This window comes from Thamnophis sirtalis, unplaced genomic scaffold (assembly GCF_051295495.1).
Source record: "Thamnophis sirtalis isolate CommonGarterSnake01/CBP01778 unplaced genomic scaffold, rThaSir2_p1.2 scaffold_9, whole genome shotgun sequence".
Lineage (NCBI taxonomy): Eukaryota > Metazoa > Chordata > Lepidosauria > Squamata > Natricidae > Thamnophis > Thamnophis sirtalis.
This window is the reverse complement of record NW_028261389.1, coordinates 77,179,472-77,201,923: the sequence shown is the minus strand read 5'-3', so window position 1 is coordinate 77,201,923 and position 22,452 is coordinate 77,179,472. Positions and strand designations below refer to the sequence as shown.

Genomic DNA, 22,452 nt, shown 5'->3' with positions numbered 1-22,452 from the left:
GCCCTCTGGAGGCATCAGCTTTCCCTGAAGCCTCCGGAGGCCGAAAAACGGCCTTAAAAGAAAGCCGAAGTCAGCTAGCATTTCAAAGAGGCAACTAGGGGAAATTAAAAGCTATTGTAAACCTCCTTCTGGCTAAGAACTTAATTATTATAACAATTCCCACATTTTATATTTCTCCCCTAGGCATGTTCAACCCTACTCATCGCAGGCCACCAGGGAAGTCATTTTTACCACCTAGATAGAATCTAGCTGAAATTGAATGGCTTTCAGGCCCACCGAATTTAGGAACGTAATCTCGTATATGAAGGAAAAAGATAAGTGACTTATTCCCCAGGTTAACTCCAGAGATTCCATTTAGCTAACTTACAGCTACTTAGATACAGAGACACATTTACTCATCCAGGTAGTTCTCGGCTTACGACCACAACTGAGCCCAAAATGTTTAGGTTGCTAAGTGAGACATTTGTTCAGGGGGTTTCGCCCCGTTTTAAGATTTTTCTTGCCGCATTTACAACATGTGAATAGCAATAGCAGTTAGACTTATATACCACTTCATAGGGCTTTCAGCCCTCTCTAAGTGGTTTACAGAGTCAGCATATCGCCCCCAACAACAATCCGGGTCCTCATTTTACCCACCTCGGAAGGATGGAAGGCTGAGTCAACCCTGAGCCGGTGAGATTTGAACAGCCGAACTGCAGAACTGCGGTCAGCTGAAGTAGCCTGCAGTGTTGCATTTAACCACTGCGCCACCTCGGCTTCCCCATGGACTTTGCTTGTCGTAAGGTCGCAAAAGTTGATCGCGGGACCCCGGGACGCTGCAACTGTCATAGGTACAGGTCAGTTGCTAAGCAACTGAATGTAAATCACCTGACCCCGGAAATGCTGCAATGGTCGTAAGCGTGGGAAAAAAGCGTGGTCTTAAAGTCACTTTTTTCAGTGCCGCTGTAACTTTGAAGGGTCACTGAACAAATTGTTGTTACCATATTTTTCGGAGTATAAGACGCACCTTTTTCCCTCAAAAAAGAGGGTGAAAATCTGGGTGCGTCTTATACACTGCCTACAGCATTTTTGGCCTCCCGAAACCCCGCCGTCTTCATCAAAATGGCCGTGCAGAGCCTTTAGGAAGCTTCCAGAGTGCTCCCGGGGGCTGGGGAGGGCAGAAATGAGCGAAAAACGCACCATTTTTTTGCTCGTTTTTGCCCTCCCCAACCCCCAGGAGCACTCTACAAGCCTCCTAAAGGCTATGCATGCCCTTTTTTTGGCAAAAAAAATGGGCCGTTTTTTTCTCATTTGGGGGGGGGGCAGCCCCCAGGAGCACTTTGCAGGCCTCTCAAACTCTCTGCGTGCCCGGTTTCTTACAAAAAAAACGAGGCGTGCAGAAGGTTTGGGAGGTCTGCCGAGTGCAAAAACTTTTTTTTTTTTAATTTACCTCTTCAAAATCTTGGTGCGTCTTGTACTCCGAAAAATACGATAAGTCGAGGGCTACCTGAATTCTACAAGTTGAAGGCTCACCAAGGAGATCAACACTGGAATACGGCAGCAGGACAGAACTGAACAGAATTCTAGTTTAATCCTCATAAGCAGGTGAATGGTTTGTGGGTCAGATTGTCCCAAATATCTTACCTCATTTGTAGGGGTCTCTGAACTAGTAAAGATATCTAGAGATTTAGCACCACTCGGGTGACCCTGAGGGCGCAGATCAACCTCCAGGTAGCCTCAACGGCTCTCTGAAAGGATAGAAATGACCAGCTGTCTGCAAGGAATGTAAATCCTTCCATCCTCCACTGTTCAGTCAGAACTGAAGAAGCTTCTGGGATGAGAAGTGAAATGTCTTCAAAAGAGAAAGTCCAGTGGCCTCTTGGGCAGAGGTGGGTGCGTACCGGTTCGCACCGGTTCGGCAGAACCGGTTCGTCAAATCTACCGAACCGGTTAGAAGAGGTTCCACCAGTGGGCCCGGAAAGCAGGCCACACCTACAGAAGAGGCTCCAAAAATTTTTGAAACCCACCACTGACACACACACACACACACACACAGAAAGAGAAAGAAAGGAAGAAATAAAGAAAAAAAGAAAAAGTGAGAGAGAGATGAAAGAAAAAAGGAAAAAGGGACAGAGAGACAAAAGGAAAGAAAGAGAGACAGAGAGAGAGAGAGAGAGAGAAAGAAAGAAAGAAAGAAAGAAAGAGTGAGAGAGATGAAAGAAAAAAGGAAAAAGGGACAGAGAGACAAAAGGAAGGAAAAAGAGAAGAGAGAGAGAGAGAGAAAGAGAGAAAGAAAGAAAGAAAGAAAGAAAGAAAGAAAAAGTGAGAGAGAGATGAAAGAAAAAAGGAAAAAGGGACAGAGAGACAAAAGGAAGGAAAAAGAGAAGAGAGAGAGAGAGAGAAAGAGAGAAAGAAAGAAAGAAAGAAAGAAAGAAAGAAAGAAAGAAAGAAAGAAAGAAAGAAAGAAAGAAAACACATGGCCAGCAAGCCGCTCCCACCAGGTCACATGGCCGGCAAGCCGCTCCCACAAAGGAGGCCACACCCACAGAGTAGGTTCAAAAATTTTTGGAAACCCACCACTGCTCTTGGGGGGGGGGAAGCACCTTTGGGAGAACCGTGAGAATCTCCATGGACAGTGGAACAACTTGCCTCCAGAAGTTGTGAATAGTAAAGTACAGTCTTTATTGTCATTGCACAAAATAAATACAATGGAATTGGTGAATGCTCCATCAGTTGAGCTTTTTCACGAAGAGCTTGGACCGCTGTTTGTCTGAAATACTCTAGGGTTTCCTACCTGAGCAGGGGGTTGGACTAGAAGATCTCCAAAGGTCCCTTCCAACTCTTGTTATTCTGTATTCACTCTAAAACTGAATCAATTTGGTTTGTTCAAAGCCAAATTGTTTGCGTTGAAGTAATTCTACTTCTGAGACGAGACGTTCTCACGTTGGCTTTTGAGATTTGCAGAGTTTTAAACAAAAGAATGAATTTCTGACAAACCTAGACCAGGATGAAGCAAAATCTTTGGGCCTGCTAGGACCCCAGAGCGTTGAAGTGCCACAGACCACAAATCATTTAAAAAGTTGTCATCCTAAAAGAGCTCAGCTTTCCTTGTGCAAAGCAACATCGGTGGGAAAGAATGATTTCTAAAGGTTAAAGCATCCAGCAGCCAGAGGAAGCCGCTTTCTCTCACCGCACACGACTTTTTAAGAGGAGTATCAACGTTACAATCAGTTTACAATTTCCCCTGGTTCTTTCCCTCCTTCTGTTTTACTCCTAAGCGGTGGGGTTACGTTTGCTCCCAAGTCTCGGGGTTCCAGGTTAACTGCTTTTATGAATCGCCTGGTTTCTGACTTCGTTGTTCTTTTTAAGCATTTTAATTTTTTCGAGCTGGTCAACTAAGACGCCACCTCATCCCTCGACTCTCGTCCTGAAGTTGGCAAGGACCACAACAAGCATCCAGAACAGGAACCCTTAAGAGACCTCAGAGAGTCACTTCCAATCTGCAAGCTCTTTCCTTCTTGCCAATTCTTCTCGGCGACCGCCTCTTGGCTAGCGGATAAGAGGATGTGGGATTTTATTTCAATTTTCCCGCGCCCCCCCCCCAAAAAGGACATGGTTTAAAAATAGGGAAGCGTTTCCACCGAGGCAGTAGGAAGGAGAAGCAGACCAGAAACAGTGAGGTTATTCAGCGCAGTTCCTTCAGCATCCCTCAAACCAAGGCTTTCGAAAAATCTAACCGATTCGCCGGCTGAGATTTATTCCACGTCAGAGGCGTCATTGTCAGAGAGATGGTAATTACTTCCCTTCACCCGGATGTACTCGATATACCTCCCGTCCTCCGATTCGGGAATGCCACATGTACATAGTGAAGTCTCAAACAAGCATTCAATTTCCTCCAGTTTTTTGCCTTTGGTCTCTGGAAGGCAGCCGTAGAGGAAAAGGAGTCCCACAAACGCAAATCCGGCATAAAGAAAGAACGCTCCTGGAGTTAAAAACAAACAAAAACGTCCACCCACACAGAGTTAATATGTGACGGCTAAGCTTTTTGTCCTCGCGGGCTGAAATCGGGCGAGCGCGCAACTGCGGGAGCACATGGCCACACCCATAATACAGTGCACCCAGCCCCCTCCGCATGCACGCACAATCCCCCTGCGTTTCCCCTGCCCCCCCACATGCACGCGACCTGCCCACGCTCCCCCCGCGCATGCACATGCCCCTCCCGCGCCCCGTTTTGGGCCTAGTAGGCCGCCCTGAAGCCTCCAGAAACAAAAAATGGGGCACGGGAGGCACTGAACCCCTCACGTTCCCCCCGCACATGCATGTGAACCCCCCCCACTCCCACACATGCACACACTTCTCCTGCATGCGTGGCAGAGACCCGAAAATCAGCTGGCTGGCGGGAGGCACATGTGCGGTGGAGTTAAATGATAAACACGGTTGTTCAGTGAATCTGGCTTCCCCACTGACGTGGCTTGTCAGAAGGTCGCAAAAGGGGATCCCCCATGAGCCCGGGACACTGCAACCGTCATAAAGGTGAGTCAGTTGCCAAGCATCTGAATTTTGATCATGCGACACACACACACCCCGGGGATGCTGCAACGGTCGTTAAGTGTGAAATAGGGTCATAAGTCACTCTTGACACTGGCGTTGTGACGTCAAAGGGTTCCTAAATGAACAGCTATAAGTCGAGGACCGACGGTATATTACAGTTAGAAATACTGAGAACGTTTTAAAAGGTGTTAGAAACATTTTGAAAGGATAAAAGTCGCCAAGCCGAATAATTGAAAGCGGAAAACGAAAACCCCGACGCATCCGAAATTTTAATTTTTCTGGGTCTTGTTTTAAGAGAGAGAGGAAATACAATTCCTTACCGTAATAGGTCAGATATTCAGCTGTGTGCAGAAAGGTCAGAGACACCAAGACGTTGAAAATCCAGTTGACGCCAGAGGAGCAGGCGTTTCCTGTGCTTCTCGCCCAAAGGGGATAAATTTCGGAATTGACGGTCCAAGGCATGGGCCCCATTCCTTGTGACAAGTAATTGAAAAACAACCAGTAAGAAGTTTAACTTTAACCGAGTATTCTTAAATGATTCTGATCTACCAAGATGGAAAGTTAGAAATGATTAACACAGGTGGAAGGGGCTCTGGATAACATTTGCTTTCAATAATAGCAATAGCAATAGTTAGACTTATATACCGCTTCACAGGGCTTTCAGCCCTCTCTAAGCGGTTTACAGAGCCAGCATATTGCCCCCAACAACAATCTGGGTCCTCATTTTACCCACCTCGGAAGGATGGAAGGCTGAGTCAACCTTGAGCCTGGTGGGATTTGAACAGCCAAACTGCTGAACTGCAGTGCTGCATTTAACCACTGCGCCACCTCGGCTCTTCAGGCACAAGGTGAAGGCACAAGGTGAAGAACATTCACCCTAATATCGGTGGTTCCTCGGCTTGCGACCACAGTTGAGCCCAAAATGCAGCTGTTAAGTGAATCATGTGGTCGTTAAGTGAACCCAGCTCTCCCCCCCCCCCCCACGAACACTGCCGTTATGTCTATCGATGGGTTGAAAGCAGAAGTGGGATTCAAATAATTTAACAACTGGTCCCTCTGCCCTAATGACCCGCTGGGTAGGCGTGGCTTGGTGGTCTTGTGACTGGATGGGTGTGGCCAACTCAATGTCACTCATGTTGATGGGCGTTTCGCCTTAGCTGTTATAACGGAATAAGGGTGAACCGGAGAGGCAGTAAGCAGGACAGTACAGATTCGGCTAGAAACAACACCAGAATGTTTCCTTCCTGCCTTCGTTACAGGATTAGCCCTGTAAAAGGGGGGGGGGGACGGGACAAAAGGAGATTTCTTCCAACAACCGGTTCTCCGAACTGCTTAGAAAGTTAACAACCGGTTCTCACGAATAGGTGCGAACCGGCTGAATCCCACTACTGGTTCAAAGGAAGACTCTCAGTCTATAGCAGCGGTGTCAAACTCAATTGCATCAGAGCTGTGGCCGATCTCGGAGTGTGTGGCTAACTGGGTGGGCGTGGCCAGCTTGACGATATTCCCCAAACTCCTGGCATGTTTCCTCTTCACATTGGGTAGATCAGGACGGCTCCGCGGACCGGATCCAACCACACTGCGGGCCGGATCTGACCGTGGGCCTTGAGTTTGACACCCCTGCTCTATAGGAAAGTGTTTTTTCTTCATTTCTTCATTGATTTTTCTCCACCCAGGAATTGATTATACCCATGGTTTGAAAACAGAATCTTCTTCCTTACTGTATAACAGGGATGGCTTAACCTTTTTGTTGTCGTGTGCTGAAAGTGCCCACATGCTGAAAGCCCCCGTACACCCGCACCCATAATGCAGTGCTCGCATGACACCTCCCCTGCGCATGCGTGCGTGACCCCTCCATGCTCCCAGACACATGCGCCCTGCCTCCTCATCCATTTTTCGCTTCCAGGTTGCTGCAGGAGCCAAAGCAGAGCGTGGGGAGCCTTGTGTGGTGTCCCCGTGCCCCGTTTCGGCTTCCGGGTTGATGCAGGTGGCTTTCCACACCCCAAACGGGGCGTGGGGTACTGCTCGAGGTCCCAAAATGCAATGTGAGTGCCCTCCTCATGCTTGCACCCCGCCCCTGAACAGGTGTCCCGCGCATGCGCCCCAGCGCCCCCAGGCGTGCGAGGCAGAGACCCAAAGACCAGCTGGCCATCGGAAGGTGGCAGCACATGTGTGGTGCAGCTGGTCTGGGGCGACCAGTGACGTGCAGGCAGGGGAGGCAGAGCCTCACCACTGTCATCATGAAAAGAAAAAAAAATGTAAAAGGAAAAAGGCAAGAGCTGAGGTCAGGCTGAGCTAGTTGCTCCCAGAGTCACAGTGGACGACTCTGCTTAGTGCTTAACTGTTTAAAAAAGCCTCTAAAAAGCGCCCTCTACAGGAGGTAGCAGGAGAACGACGTGCCTCATCTAGTCTGACTTTAGGCGTTTTATGATCACTCGAGCAGAGTTAAGCAAAGGTGTGTGTGTGTGTGTTTGAGAGGGGGGAGGGAGGGAGGAAGGAGGGGAAGGGAGAAGAAAAAGAAAGAAGGAAACTTATTTCGCAAAGGAGAAAAACAAATGCTGTCGCTTTAAATTGGAACTGAGCATTCCTGGCTGTGGAATTCTGAGAGTTGAAGTCCACAAGTCTAAAAAAAAATTCGTGTCAGTGCCTCACCAGCCATAAACCTCACCGCACATCACGGGGGGTGACAGCTGTCATGCCGGCATAGAGGGCTCGGTGTCCCACCTGTGGAACGCGCGCCATAGGTTTGCCATCACGGCCTATAACCTCTCAAGGCTAGATGGTTCAAGGAGATGGGCATTCAAAGAGGGTCAACCAGGGATTCCAATGTTGTTCCCAGCGAAAAGTAAAGATGCAGACTTGGGAGATTTTGGAGCCAGGGTGACTGAGTTTTCCCAGCTGATAGCAGCCCATTTCTTTTGATCCAGGAAAGTCAAGTTCGTCAAATCGGCTTACCTGGTGCGAAGAAAACCAGGTACAAGATGAGTCCCAGCAGCACGGTCCATGAATAGGGCGTTGGACAGAAGTTGTAAGCCCAAAGGAGGTCTTCGCTTTTGAGTTTGGTTTCATTGGAGCATCTGCAAGAAGAAAGGAAGGAAGGAAGGAAGGAAGGAAGGAAGGAAGGGGGGAGGGAGGGAGGGAGGGAGGGAAGAAGGAAGGAAGGAAGGAGGGAGAAAAGGAAGGAAAGGAAAGAAGGAAGGAGAAAAAAGAGGGCAGGAGGGAAGGATGGAAGGCAAAAGGAAAAAAAGGAAGGGAGGAAGGAAAGAAAAAAGAAAGAAAGGAAAAAGAAAGAAAGGGAAGGAAGAAGAAAGAAAGGGCAGGAGGGAAGGAAGGAAGGCAAAAGGAAAAAAAGGAAGGGAGGAAGGAAAGAAGAAAGAAAGAAAGGAAAAAGAAAGAAAGGGAAGGAAGAAAGGGCAGGAGGGAAGGATGGAAGGCAAAAGGAAAAAAAGGAAGGGAGGAAGGAAAGAAAAAAGAAATTAAGGAAAAAGAAAGGGAAGGAAGAAGAAAGAAAGGGCAGGAGGGAAGGAAGGAAGAAGAAAGGAAGGAAGAAAGAAAGAAAAAGAAGAAGAAAGAAAGAAGAAAGGGAAGAAAAACAGAAGGAAAGAAAGAAAGAAACGAAAGAAAGAAAGAAACATTTGAATATAAATGTAATGCTTATTTGCAAGAACACAAAGTTAGAACAGACTTAACTCATTATTATTAAGCCAAACTCTTCTCCTGAAATAAATCGAGTGGATTCTGCACTGAGTGGATCACGAAACACGTTCAGTGTAAAATCTCAGAAACCTACTTTATTGTGGAATTAATCACGCGGTTAAAAATCATATTCCCACTACTTAATTCCCAACACGATTATGTTCTTTTTTTAAAATGATGTTTATTTCCTTTCTCAATAGATGGACAGATATCACGGGATTCTGCAACCTACGGTATTTCAATGGAAGAACCTCATTCTACAATTTGGGATTGCAACTCTGCCAATATCTAAGGGGCTGCCACAGAGGAGGAGGGGGTGTTCAGCCTATTTGTTGTGGCCCACCAGCCGCCAGCGGAGCTGGCAGCAGATTCGGACAGTGAGGAGGTTGGGGAGGAAGATGGGCCAGTCCTGGAGTCTGGGGAAGGCTCTGATGAGGGCTCTGTGTCGGAGGCAGAGAGGGGGCCAGGGCCGTAGGCCAGTTATCAGCTGCCTTCGAAGTCAGACATCAGTGGGGTAGAAGAACAGCTGGAGCCTGTTCCCAGTGTGCGCATGCGCAGAGCTGCCAGACGAAGGGAACAGCTGAAGAACAGGGGTCGACTTGGGAATAAGGCCACAGGTGGACGGTGAATGGCCCCTCCCATAGGGAATAAAAGAGGAGCGAAAGGGGAGTGGAGTTTGCAGGAGGCAATTCATTCATTCTTGCCAAATACGAAAGATATCGGCCTGGCCACTCTCCAAGCCTGATAAAAGTCAGTAATTGTGAACTATCTTGAAAGACTGTGGGAGAGGAAAGACTTTGTTGGAGAGGAATTCACCGTACATTAAATAAAAGGGGTTTATTGGGACGAGGACTTGGCTTGGTGCTGCTAGGGAAGCCAAGGTCAGAAGACTATTCTCCAAAGCCGCAGAAGGCAAGACAAGAACCAATGGACGGAAACTAATCAAGGAGGGAAGCAAGCTAGAAATAAGGAGGAATCCGAACAATTAACCAGTGGAACGACTTGCCTCCAGAAGTTGTGAATGCTCCAACACTGGAGGTTTTTAAGAAGAGGTTGGACAGCCAGCCACCTGTCTGAAATGGTATAGGGTCTCCTGCCTGAGCAGGGGGTAGGACTAGAAGACCTCCAAGGTCCCTTCCAGCTCTGTTATTCTTCTGCCGTTGATATCCTACACTCATCGTTGCAAACCGCCACAAATAATCGCAGGTTTAAAAAGGCCCAGTTCCTTCCCTGATCAGCACGGGCAGCCAAATTTTCACCTTGACGTTAAGTGAAAAAAGGACGGACAATGGGACAGCAACTTCGCGGCATAGGAGTTCAATTCAGGATCGCTTTTTGGGAATTTTTTCCCCCCCGCAGGTGCGCTGTGATGAATGCAGGCTGATTATCCTTGCTCAAGTGTCTTGAAGGAAGCCAAAGAATGTTATAATCGGCACAGTGCATTTCGGAAAGTGCCTTCAGCTGCCCACTCATTGAACGTTTTCTTGGGAATGTAGCAGATCAAAAAAAAAAATTATGATTTATTCGCTTGCAGTCCCCATTGGATCGAAGCACTGAACGGCTGAACTAAGCACACATTCCTCATTAAAACGGACACTGTGTGCATCACGCAGTCAGCTCAAAACTTGTGAAGATGCTGGGCGGCCACTGAGAAGAAGGAGGGGGGGTCAAGCTATTCTCCAAAACCCCCGAAGGCAGGACTAGAAACAATGGGTGGAAACTAAACAAGGAGAGAAGTAACCTAGAACTAAGGAGAAATTTCCAAGGACAATCCATCAGTGGAATGGCTTTTCTTCAGACGTTGTGGTTGCTACATCACTGGAGGCTTTTAAGAAGAGACTGTGGACAATCATTTATCTGAAATGGTGTTGGGTTTCCTGCCCTGAGCAGTGGGCTGGACTAGAAGACCTCCAAGGTCCCTTCCAGCTCTGCTATTTTTCTGCCAAGCCACCTGAAGACAAGAGCAAGAAGCAATGGGTGGAAACTAATCAAGCAGGGAACCAACCTAGAACTAAGGAGGCATTTCCTGACAGGGAGAGCAATAAACCAGTGGAACACCTTGCTTCCAGAAGTTTTGGAAGTTTTAAAGAAGACAGCACAGCTGTTTGTCTGAAATGGTACAGGGTTGGTATAGAAGACCTCCAAGGGTCCCTTCCAATTCTGTTCTTTTATTATTTTGTTCTCTAGAATAAAGTTCTGCCTGTAAACATGGGATTTTTCAGAGCCTTATTATAGCAGGGTCTTCTGTTTGAGCAGGGGGTTGGACTAGAAGGCCTCCAAGCTCCCTTCCAACTCTGGAATGAAGTTTTGCATGTAAACTAGGCTGCATCAACAGAGGGATAGAATCAAGATCACGTGAAGTGTTAACACCACTTTATAATGCCTTGGTAAGGCCACACTTGGAATACGACATCCAGTTTTGGTCGCCACGATGTAGAAAAGATGTGGAGACTTTAGAAAGATTGCAGAGAAGAGCAACAAAGATGATTAGGGGACTGGAGGCTAAAAGATACGAAGAACAGTTGCAGGAACTGGGTATGTCTAGTTTAATGAAAAGAAGGACTAGGGGAGACATGATAGCAGTCTTCCAATATCTCAGGGGTTGCTCCAAAGAAGAGGGAGTCAAACTATTCTCCAAGGCACCTGAAGGCAGGACAAGAAGCAATGGGTGGAAACTAATCAAGGAGAGAAGCAACGTAGAACTAGGGAGAAATTTCTTGACAGTGAGAATAATTAATCAGTGGAACAGCTTCCCTCCAGAAGCTATAAATGTTCCATATAAACACACCCACCCACCCCTGTTCTGTTTGACCCTTGTAGAGTGAATATTCATGCTTGCATATAAAAATGATTACACACACACACACACACACACACACACACAAGTCTTAAGTTCTGAAAGAGGCAGCATCATTTCAATATGATCCCTTGTTGGTATACCGGTAGTGTCGGTCATTTGATGATGTCGAGGTATGTGAGTTGGCTCCCAAGGCAATATAGCAATAGCAATAGCAGTTAGACTTATATGCCGCTTCATAGGGCTTTCAGCCCTCTCTAAGCGGTTTACAGAGTCAGCATATCGCCCCCAACAACAATCCGGGTCCTCATTTTACCCACCTCGGAAGGATGGAAGGCTGAGTCAACCCTGAGCCAGTGAGATTTGAACAGCCGAATTGCAGTCAGCTGAAGTAGCCTGCAGTGCTGCATTTAACCACTGTGCCACCTCGGCTCTTACATATAAATATAGATACACACACACACGCACACGCACACACACACACACACACACTCTACACGGGGAACAGCAGCACCAGGCAGCTGGGAAATCATTTAGACAGAAAATCAAACCTATATGACAGTGCTAAATAGCGGTATGAGGAAAGCAGCGGGATGTGCGGCGACCAGCAAAATCCCATCGGCAGAAGCCGGGTCGCTACCCGAGACAGCGCGGCGGTACTCGTGAACAGAAAGCGTTTGTAAAATCTCACATTGATATGCCTCTGAAGAGCAGACCTTGGTGTACCCAAGACTTTGTGTAAATCGAAACTTCGGGTCATTAATATAAATTGGGGACGGCGGCAGGTTGGAAGGAAACACAAGGATGCATTTATTTCCATCATCCTTCTAAGCCAGGGGTCGGCAATCTGCGGCTCTGGAGCCGCATGTGGCTTTTTCATCCCTCTGCTGTGGCTCCCTGTCGCTAGTGGATGCCACAATTTTGAGAGGAGCTTCCAGGTTTTTTTTGGGGGGGGGGGTGGAAGCATGGCACGCCAGGAGAAGACTCTATGGTAAAATGGGGGGGGGGGTTTCTAGTCTGCTCCACAATTGATAGGGCTTTTGGTGAGGACAGGTGGAGGAAAAAGGATGCTGCGCTAGGAGGAGACTCTATGGTGAGGGAACCGGACTTCCGGTCAGCAGAGGAAAAAGGATGCTGCGCTAGGAGGAGACTCTATGGTGAGGGAACCGGACTTCCGGTCAGCAGAGGAAAAAGGATGCTGCGCTAGGAGGAGACTCTATGGTGAGGGAACCGGACTTCTGGTCAGCAGAGGAAAAAGGATGCTGTGCTAGGAGGAGACTCTATGGTGGGAAAACCAGACTTCCAGTCGGCTCCAGAATTGAAGGGGGGCTTCCGGTTAGGACCTTTGTGGCTCCTGGTGTTCTCTTATCTGTAGGAAACGGGTCCAAATGGTTCTTTGAGTGTTTAAAGTTGCCAACCCCTAGTCTAAGCTGTAGTCCTCGGCTTACGAACACAACTCAGCCCAACTTTTTTGGTGTGGAGACATTTGTGAAGCGAGTTTTGTCCCGTTTTGCGACCTTTCTGGCCACCGTTGTTAAGTGAATCACTGCGGCTGCTCAGTTACCAGCCCGCTTGTTCAGTCAATCTGGCTTCCCCATTGAACTATGCTGGTCAGAAGGTCGCAAAAGGGGGATCGCGTGACCTTGGGACACAACAACCGTCGTAAATATGAGTCCATTGCCAAATATCCGAATTTGGATCAGGTGACCCTGGAGATTCTGCAACTGTCATTAAGTGTGAAAAACGGACGTAAGTACAAAAGGGGGATCACATGACCCCGGGACACTCCAGTCGTCATAAATAGGAGTCAGTTCCCATGCGTCTGAATTTTGATGACATGACTATGTGGATATTGCAATAGTAAAATGGTCGTCAGTAATTTTTTTCAGTGCCATTGTAACTTCGGTCACTAAGTGAACTGTTGTATGTCAAGGACTACCTGTATATGCCTCCAAGAAGCTTCATCAAAATTTCCATCCTCTCTTTAAGCCTGTTACAAATCAAGTTACCCAAGAGCCGTGGTGGCACAGTGGCAAGAATGCAGTATTGCAGGCTAATTCTGCTGACTGCCAGCAGTTCGATCCTGATTGGCTCAAGTTTGACTCAGCCTTCCGTCCTTCCGAGGTGGGCAAAATGAGGACCCAGATTGTTGGGGGAAACAGTCTGACTCTGTAAACCGCTTAGAGAGGGCTTTAAATCACTGTGAAGCGGTATATAAGTCTAAATGTTATTGCTATGGTCTCATCTATTGAGTGACAAGATGGAAAAGGCAGCAGGGATTTTATGAAACATGGAGTCCTCGGGGGTCTCTGCGCTTAGCTGTTTGCTGAGAGACATTGTATTAACACAAAAATAGGAAGCATCCGTGCTAGTGAGTGTGGGGCTTGGTCTCCATGTTGATACATGGGCTTACCCTGCCAGCGTTGGCGGCATTCAATGGCATTCACGTCTTGCGGTCTAGTCCACAGCAATCGACCTAAATCTATCTATCTATCTATCTATCTATCTATCTATCTATCTATCTATCTATCTATCATCTATCTATCTATCTATCTATTTCTATCTCTATCTATCTATCTATCTATCATCTATCTATCTATCATCTATCCATCTATATCTATCTATCTATCTATCTATCTATATCTATCTATCTATCTATCTATCTATCTATCTCTATCTATCTATCTATCTATATCTATCTATCTATCTCTATATCTCTATCTATCTATCTATCTATCTATCATCTATCCATCTATATCTATCTATCTATCTATCTATCTATCTATCTATCTATCTATCTATCTATCTATCTATCTATCTATGTCTTTATCTATTTATCGATCTATCTATCATCTATCTATCATCTATCTATCTATCATCTATCCATCTATATCTATCTATCTATCTATCTATCTATCTATCTATCTATCTATCTATCTATCTATCTATGTCTCTATCTATCTATCTATCTATCTATCTATCTATCTATCTATCTATCTATCTAATCTCTATCTATCTCTATCTATCTATCTATCTATCTATCTATCTATCTATCTATCTATCTATCTATCTCTATCTATCTATCTATCATCTATCCATCTATATCTATCTATCTATCTATCCATCCATCTATCTACATCTATATCTATCTATCTATCTATCTATCTATCTATCTATCTATCTATCTATCTATCTATCTATCTATCATCTATCTAAACAGCTCAGTGTGTGCCTATGTTTGTGTGTGTCAGTGGTGGGATTCAAATAATTTAACAACCGGTTCTCTGCCCTAATGATTTCTTCCAACAATCAGTTCACCAAACTGCTTAGAAAGTTACCAACCGGTTCTCCCGGAGTGGTGTGAACTGGTTGAATCCCACCACTGGCATGTGTGTTCCAGCATAACTCTGGAACGCCTCGAGCAATTTCAACCAAACTTGGTACACAGATGACTTACTCTCTGGAAACAAATACTGTGGGGGTAAGGCACCCCTAATGCCCCTCAGTGAGTGTGCTCTGTTAAGATACAGCCTGTTGTGCCTTAAAATGGCTTCTACTCTACTGCCGTGAAATGGATTCTACTGTACAACGAAAGTGGAGTTGCCGTGGTAACGGCTTCACAGTACTCCACAAGGGGGCTCCTTCTGGTAAGGGGGAAAATCCAACATTAGAAATTATGTTTGGTCTGGACATTTCCTCCCTATAAATAAATACCCAAGAAACAGCAGTTTATCGGCTAGTTTTTTTAAAAAAATATACAAAATGCTCTCCTGTTTCTTAATTTCTTGTCCAAGAAAAAACCCCATGTAAGGGAAAGAAAGTTGGCCTAAGGGGTTGCAATTCTTTGCCTGAACTATTTCACTTAAGGATTGCCCCCCTTTCCATCGCCTTTAAAATCATCTTAAAATAAGATGCTTTTAAAAGGATAAATAAATAAAATAAGAACAATCGACAAATGTTCTGTAACTTTAAACTGGTGCCTCGATCCTTCTCGGTTTTTAATTGCTTTGCTGATCTCGTTTCCCAAGATCAATTCCCAGCTTCCTGTCTCATAGGATCGAAAAGTCAAAATAGCAGGCAAGTTGTTTTCCAAACTTGTCACATTTAATTAGCTTCTCCCTCTAACATAATTCCCGGAGCTGCCGCAATCTCTCCCAAAGTTCGGAGCTTTCTGAGCGTATTTGTTAAGAGCTGACAGAAAACTGACAGGTCAGAATCCAGCAATTTCCCTCCCAACCTATATATTTTTTTTTAAATGAAGCAAAACAAAAAACTCTGCAGATACATCAATAAGATGATATTTCAGTTTTAAATCTGGATAGTCGTTGGAAAAGCTGACCCAAATCTCTCTCTCTCTTTCTCTTTTTTTTTTTTGAATAATAATTATTTTTGGAATAATGAATTATAAATTTCATTAGGGAGCAGATATTCAAAGTCTTCTTTGCAGAAAAAGGAATACGGCAGCCTCACATATTTGTCTAAGATTCTGGAGGACCGACCTTAACAATATAGTTAGAGAGAGAGGCGGGGGGAGAGGGAGAGAGAGAGAGAGAGAGAAGTGGGTGGGTGGGTAGAGATGATAGATAGATGGATGGATGGATGGATGGATGGATGGATGGATGGGTGGGTGGGTGGATGGATGGATGGATTGGTGGGTGGGTGGGTGGGTGAGTAGGTAGGTAGGTAGATAGAGATGGTAGTTAGATGATAGATAGATAGATAGATAGATAGATAGATAGATAGATAGATAGATAGATAGATAGATAGATAGATAGATGATAGACTGACAGAGAGAGGGGGGTAGGTAGGTACTAGGTAGGTACTAGGTAGAGATAATCGATGGTAGATATATACATACATACATTTATTTATTTATCTGCACAAATACAACAAAATGTAACAAAAAGGCAACAGTAAAAATATTGGGTTTCTGCCTGGATGGTCTCTTGTGACGAGCCGAAGGACAGAGAATGGAAGTAGTGATCTTCCTCCCATATTTGGGCATACCGGAGGTTGTAAAAGAAATCTAATACATACATACACACACACACACACACACACACACACACACACACACACACAGAGTGGGTAGGTAGGTAGGTAGGTAGGTAGGTAGGTAGGTAGGTAGGTAGGTAGGTAGGTAGGTAGGTAGAGATAATAGATAGATAGATAGATAGATAGATAGATAGATGGATGGATGGATGGATGGATGGATGGATGGATGGATGGATGGATGGATGGAGAAATAGATAGAGAGAGAATAGGTAGGTAGGTAGTAGGAGGTAGCTAGATAGATAGAGATGATAGATAGAATGATAGACCGACAGAGATAGATAGAGATAGATAGATAAATAGATAGGTAGGGAGAGGGAGAGGGAGAGGGAGAGAGAGATGGCTGAATGTTTGAAACAGTCAAAAAAAATAATTGTAGCAATTAACTAAATTAGAAAAACTTTTTCAAATCTGAACAGAATAACAGAGTTGGAAGGGACCTTAAAGGTCTTCTAGTCCAACCCCCTGCCTAAGCAGGAGTCCCTATACCCATGATGGCGAACGTTTGCCACGTGGGCCAGAAGTGGCACGCAGAGCCATCCTGTACAGCCTCGCTGGCTCCTCTTCTGCGTTCCTGTGCACACATGTGCGCCAGTCAACTGGCCCTCGTGCGCGCAGGAGTGCTGAAACCTGGAAGAGCAGAGTTCCTGCACGCATGCAGGCACCCAAACTTCTGGGTTTCTGTCGCACGCATGCACGACGGCTAGCTCTTCGTCCGACCCACACTAGGAACCAGAAGTTTGCGTGCCCGCGCATGCGAAAGCCAGCAAGACCACGTGGTCCAGGCAGGATGGTTTTGTGCGCCATTTCTGGCACGCAGGAGTTAGCAACCTTAAACGCTCAAAGAGCCATTTGGACCCGTTTCCCACAGAAAAGAAAACACCGGGAGCCACAAAAACCTTCCTGTGCCTGACTATTTCCTGAGCGGCCACAAAACTAGTATATGTAGTTGAATTAAACATTCTGTTTTCTTCTGAAATCTTTCTTTTCTTGAATTTATCCATGGTTGGCCTACTTAGAGTCAAAAAGCGGCTGTGAGCCACAGCAGAGGGATGGAAGAGCCACATGTGGCTCCGGAGCCTCAAGATTACTGACCGCTGCCCTATACCATTGCAGACAAATGCCTGCCCAGCCTGTCTTCTGTTTGCCAGAAGGTCGCAAAAGCGGATCACAGGACTCGCAACCGTCGTAAATACGAGGCCAGTTGCCAAAGCGTCTGAATTTTGATCACATGACCACGGGGAATGCCGCAACGGTCGTTAAGTCTTGAAAAACGGTCCTCGGCCATTTTTTTCCAGTGCCGCTGTAACTTCGAACGGACGCTAAACGGACTGTTGTAAGTCAAGGACTGCCTGTATTAGAGAGGACATTGTGTGTGTGTGTGTGTGTGTGTGTGTGTGTGTGTGTGTGTGTGTAAATATTTGTTACCCAATTGTATAAGTGCTCCTCCAGCCCGTTGCACGGTTCACTTGTGTTTGAACAAGACGTGACATTCATTATACACATACACACACACACGGCAACCCGTTTTGTGTATTTCGTAGCGCACTTTCAAAATTGTGTTGTGACGATGCGGTTCAGTAGGCTGCCAATTGAATAAGGAGTCTCTGATATTTGGTTTTATTCCCGTTGCACAGAAAGGGTTCATTCTTGGATTTCATTGATAAAACAGGGTTGTATTAGATTGTTCTCAGAGTAGAGCGGTGGTGTAATGAAAGGGCTTTGGGATTCCCGTTATGGCTCTGCCTGAAGGAGGTCAATCTTTGTTATGTAGAATAGACCAACTCGGGCCTTCATGGCCATTGACAAAGGTGTGTTTCTGCCTCTCTTTTAGGGGAAATATTCAGCCCCTTTAATATTCCCTAAAATATTTCATTTTCCTAGGAGAGGAGGTGGGTGCTAACTTCCTACAATAGATATACGCAAAGGTTCACATCACTGGAATAGCATTTGCATTAATCAGCTCCTTTCACTTTTTCTCTTTTCAGTCCAAAATGCACACTTTTGGCTAACGTTGGAAGGAACGACATCTACAGAAACAGAAAAGACTACTCAGAGGTAAGAATTCGACGTTGCCTTGGAGTCATTTAACATGGGTGGTGCGGTGGCTTAGAGGGGGAGCTCTCGCCTCACAATGAGGAAGTTGTGAGGTTCAATCCTAGGTAGTGGCAGATATTTCTCTCTCTGGGCACAATGAGAATATATCTGCCGAACAAAACTCCGCAATGGCAACATGAAGAGCATCCGGCCAGTAAACCCTCAGCTCCATTCAGTTGCCCAGATTCCATCCTGATGTAAGACATTATGGGGTCATTAAAAGACACCCCCAAAAAAAAATTTTTCTCAACATGCTAGTCAGCATACAGATAGTCCTTGACTTACAACAGTTCACTAGTGACCGTCTGAAGTTAAAACGGTATGGAAAGAAGTGACTTATGACCATTTTTCACACCTTTGACTCTTGCAGGGTCCCCATGTTCAAAATTCACATGCTTGGTAACAGGTTCATATTTACGACCATTGCAGCGTCCCGGTGATCACACAATCCTCTTTTGGGGACCTTCTCACCAAGAAAGTCGATAGGGAAACCCGTTTCACTTAACAACTGGGTTACTAATTAAAAAAAAAACCCCGTAGAAAACCGCTTAACAAACGTGGCGTAAAACGGGACAAAACTCGCTCGACAAATGTTTTCTCTTAGCCACGTAAACTCTGGGCTCGATTATGGCCGTAAGCGGAGGACTTCCTGCGTTGAACGCGGCCCAGAGGACGGCATCGTCAAATGAACAGAAAAGTCAGCCGGGAATAAAATTCTCTGGCTTCCGTGCAATTTATCGTGGCACTTAAAGAAACTTGCTAGGCAACTGAAATGCGATTGAGGTCACAACGGTGCCGTTTTCATTAGCTCTGCTTTATCGATGTAATAAACACGATAAAGAGCCAGACGGTTTAGCCTTCAGAACACATATCTCAAATTGATCTGACAGCAGCAGAGCGGGAAGCGTTGATAGACCCCCCCCCCCAAAATAAAAATAGCATCCTAGATATAACGGGCAAAAACTCTGGGAAAGAAGCGATAAATTGACGACGGCAAACCACTTATCACGAAAACGTTTGTCTAAAATGTTTTACAGGCGGCATTTACCACCGGCAAGACTTAGCAAAAAGGTTTAAAAACATGTCCACCAAGTGTTGGAAATGTAATCAGAAACCAGGCACATATTTTCACCTGTGGTGGACATGCCCCAAAAGCCAAAAAGAAATTGGGCAAAAATGCATATGCGGTTAGAACAAAATGTTAAGAGAACATCTAGAGTTTCAGCCACAAGATTTTATTTTTAATTTTTTTATTAACAAACATGTAAAACACACACACACAAAACTTAGACGTACATCACATTTACACAATACAATAAGAACAGGAGCTTCCTGTTCTTTCTAATAGCGATTGTCAATCGATACCGCTCACCTTATATTATTTCCCCTTCTATTGTATTTCATTCGGATTTCACCATTCTTAACCCTCTTATTTTACTCATAACTTATTTTTTTGAGTTTTGTTATATTCCTTCATTGATTCTTGTTTCTTTCCTCCATCCCCCTATACCGTTTATCCCGTATCTGGTAGAATTCTGATTCTTCTTTTCCCTGGATTTCTTTAGTTAGTTTGTCCATTTCGGCACAATCCATAACCTTTCTTATTATTTCATCTTCGCTTGGAATTGATTTGTTTTTTCCATTTCTGGGGCAAAGGCAATCCTTGCCGCCGTAATTATATGTAGTATTAAATACTGGATTTCTTTTTTGTATTTCGCAGACGTTATTCCTAATAAAAAAATCTTAAAATCCATTCTATTTTAACCCCTGATATTGCCTCCAGCCAATTTTTGATCCTTTTCCCAAAATTTTTTAGCCTCCTCACAGGTCCACCCTAAATGGTAATATGTTCCGTCTATTGAGCGCACAACTCCCATGTGCCCCCTGTCCCCCCCCCCACGTATGCGGACGCATCTCCCACATGGCCCCCCCACATGGCTGAGACCTGAAAACCAGCTGGCCCTTAGGGGGGCGTGCGCAGGGACGACACCTCGCGTGCCACAGTTTCGCCATCACGGGGCTAAGCAATTTGAATTTTAAAAAGCGTGATTTTATCTTTTATTCTTTTCATTATTTCATGTTATTATTTTAGTCTTTGACTCGACGGCCGTCAGGAAAGATCCTGATGGATGGAAGCTTCACATATCCTTGTGTTAAACATTTCATTATTGTAAAAAGTCATTTCAGCCGCTAGTTATCATTAAACACAACGACAGCCGCAATCAACCGCAACGAATATAGCAAAAAAAAGGAAGATATTCGTGAAAAACACAATGATTTGTATTACTCACCCTTGATGGTGATGGTTTATTTATTTATTTTTGCCTTATTATTATTTCAACTCTTCAGAAGGTGATCCAAATTTAAATGCTGGGCACCTGACTCATATTTATGACGGTTCCACTGTCCCGGGGTCTGGTGATCCTCTTTCGAGAACTTTCAACAAGCAAAATCATGGGGGGGGGGGGGGGGAGCCAGATTGACTTACTCACTTAACAACCGCAGCGATTCACTTGACAACTACAGCAGGACAGGTCGCAAAACGGGGTGAAACTCACTTAACGACAGAAATTTTGGACTCAATTGTGGAAGGACCGCCTGCGTTCGGCGTAACTGGAGCATTTTCGGCCCCCTTAACGAACCAGATTTCTCTTCCTTTAATACTTTCTCGTTTTTTACAAATTGAGAGAGCCAAGTTGAATTTTTTTGTCTCCTTAGTTTCAGAAAGGCCTTTGAGGATTTTTTTTTTGCTCTTTTTGGAAAGAAACGAAACAGGTGTGTTCTATTTTTGTGAACTACACAACAGCTGCTTTAATAAAGATTGGTAAGTCTATGTTAGGGATGCGGTGGCTCAGTGGTTAAGACGTTGAGCTTGTCGATCAAAAAGCTCGACATTTCGGCAGTTCGAATCCCTAGCGCCGCGTAACGGAGTGAGCTCCCATCACTTGTCCCAGCTTCTGCCAACTTAGCAGTTCGAAAGCACGTAAAAAATGCAAGTAGAAAAATAGGAACCACCTTTGATGGGAAGGGAACAGTGTTCCATGTGCCTTCGGTGTTGAGTCATGCCAGCCACATGACCACGGAGATGTCTTCGGACAGCGCTGGCTCATCGGCTTTGAAATGGAGATGAGCACCGCCCCCTAGAGTCAGGAACAACTAGCACATATGTGCGAGGGGAACTTTTACCTTTTAAGTCTGTGTTAAAGGAAAGTGACTTAATTTATGTGTAGGGGTCTGAAAATGGGATGGAATTCATTTAAGAAGCAGCCCGTTACTTTTGATAATTATGACAAAATTTACATGGCGATCAGCGCTGTTTGGGGGGAGAGGAAATAAGTTAGCCACAGGTAGTCCTTGACTTATGACCATAACAACGGAGCCCAAAATTTCTCTTGCTAAACAAAACCGTCCTTCAGTGAGTCCCCCCCCCGTTTTATGACCTTTCTTCCCACCGTTAAGTGAATCCCTCAAATTGTGAAGGTTAAGTGAACGTGGTGTCCCCATTAGTTTTGCTCGTCGGACAGTCGCAAAAGGGGATCACATGACCCCAGGACACCACAACCGCCAAAAATACGAGTTGCCAAGCGCCCAAATTTTGATCAGACACCCCCCCCCCAGGGGATTCTGCAATGGTCATTACATGCGATAAACGGTTGTAAGTCCCTTTTTTTTGTACCGTTGTAACTTTGAACTTCCACTAAATCAGGGGTGTCAAATTCAATTTCATGGAGGGCTGCAATGGGGTTGTGTTTGACTTTGGGAGGTGGGGTGAGTGTGGCCAGAGTAGGCGTGGCCAGCTCAATGTCACTTGTGTCGGGGGCATCTGTGGTGGCCCAAGCGCTCTGTCAGGGAAAACAGGCTCCCGAGCTCCATTTCCGACAACGGCCGTCTCCTGCAACCCTCTGCCAGTGAAAACGGGCTCCCGAGCTCCATTTCCGACTACGGCCATCTCCTGCAACCGTCTGCCAGGGAAAACAGGCTCCCGAGCTCCGTTTCCAACTACGGCCGTCTCCTGCAACCCTCTGCCAGTGAAAACAGGCTACCAAGCTCCGTTTACGACAGTCTCCTGCAACCCTCTGCCAGTGAAAACGGGCTCCCAAGCTCCGTTTCCGGCTACGATGGTCTCCTGCAACCCTCTGCCAGTGAAAACGGAGTTCAGGAGGGCCACGTGCTCCATTTTTGCTGACAGAGGCATTGCGGGCTGGTTCTTTGAGATTTCCAGGGCAGCCCTGTGGGCCAGATCTAAGCACCCTGTGGGCCGGATTCGGCCCGCGGGCCTT

The 22,452-nt window shown here is 45.6% G+C and overlaps 1 protein-coding gene across 3 annotated transcripts in view; it reads right to left on the bottom strand.

Moving 5' to 3' along the window:
* SLC2A13 (solute carrier family 2 member 13) overlaps positions 1-22,452 on the bottom strand; it is a 141,882-nt gene that overhangs the window by 37,201 nt on the left and 82,229 nt on the right. For 2 of the 3 annotated variants that reach the window (XM_087722341.1, XM_087722340.1), the window contains exons 8-9: positions 7,486-7,607; positions 4,851-5,003 (exon numbers count right to left, since the gene is read on the bottom strand). In XM_087722341.1, the coding sequence (XP_087578467.1) occupies positions 4,851-5,003; positions 7,486-7,607 (275 nt within the window). Of the gene's footprint in view, positions 1-2,331; positions 3,962-4,850; positions 5,004-7,485; positions 7,608-22,452 lie in introns of those variants that run through there. The other variant, XM_087722339.1, reaches the window with a different exon arrangement.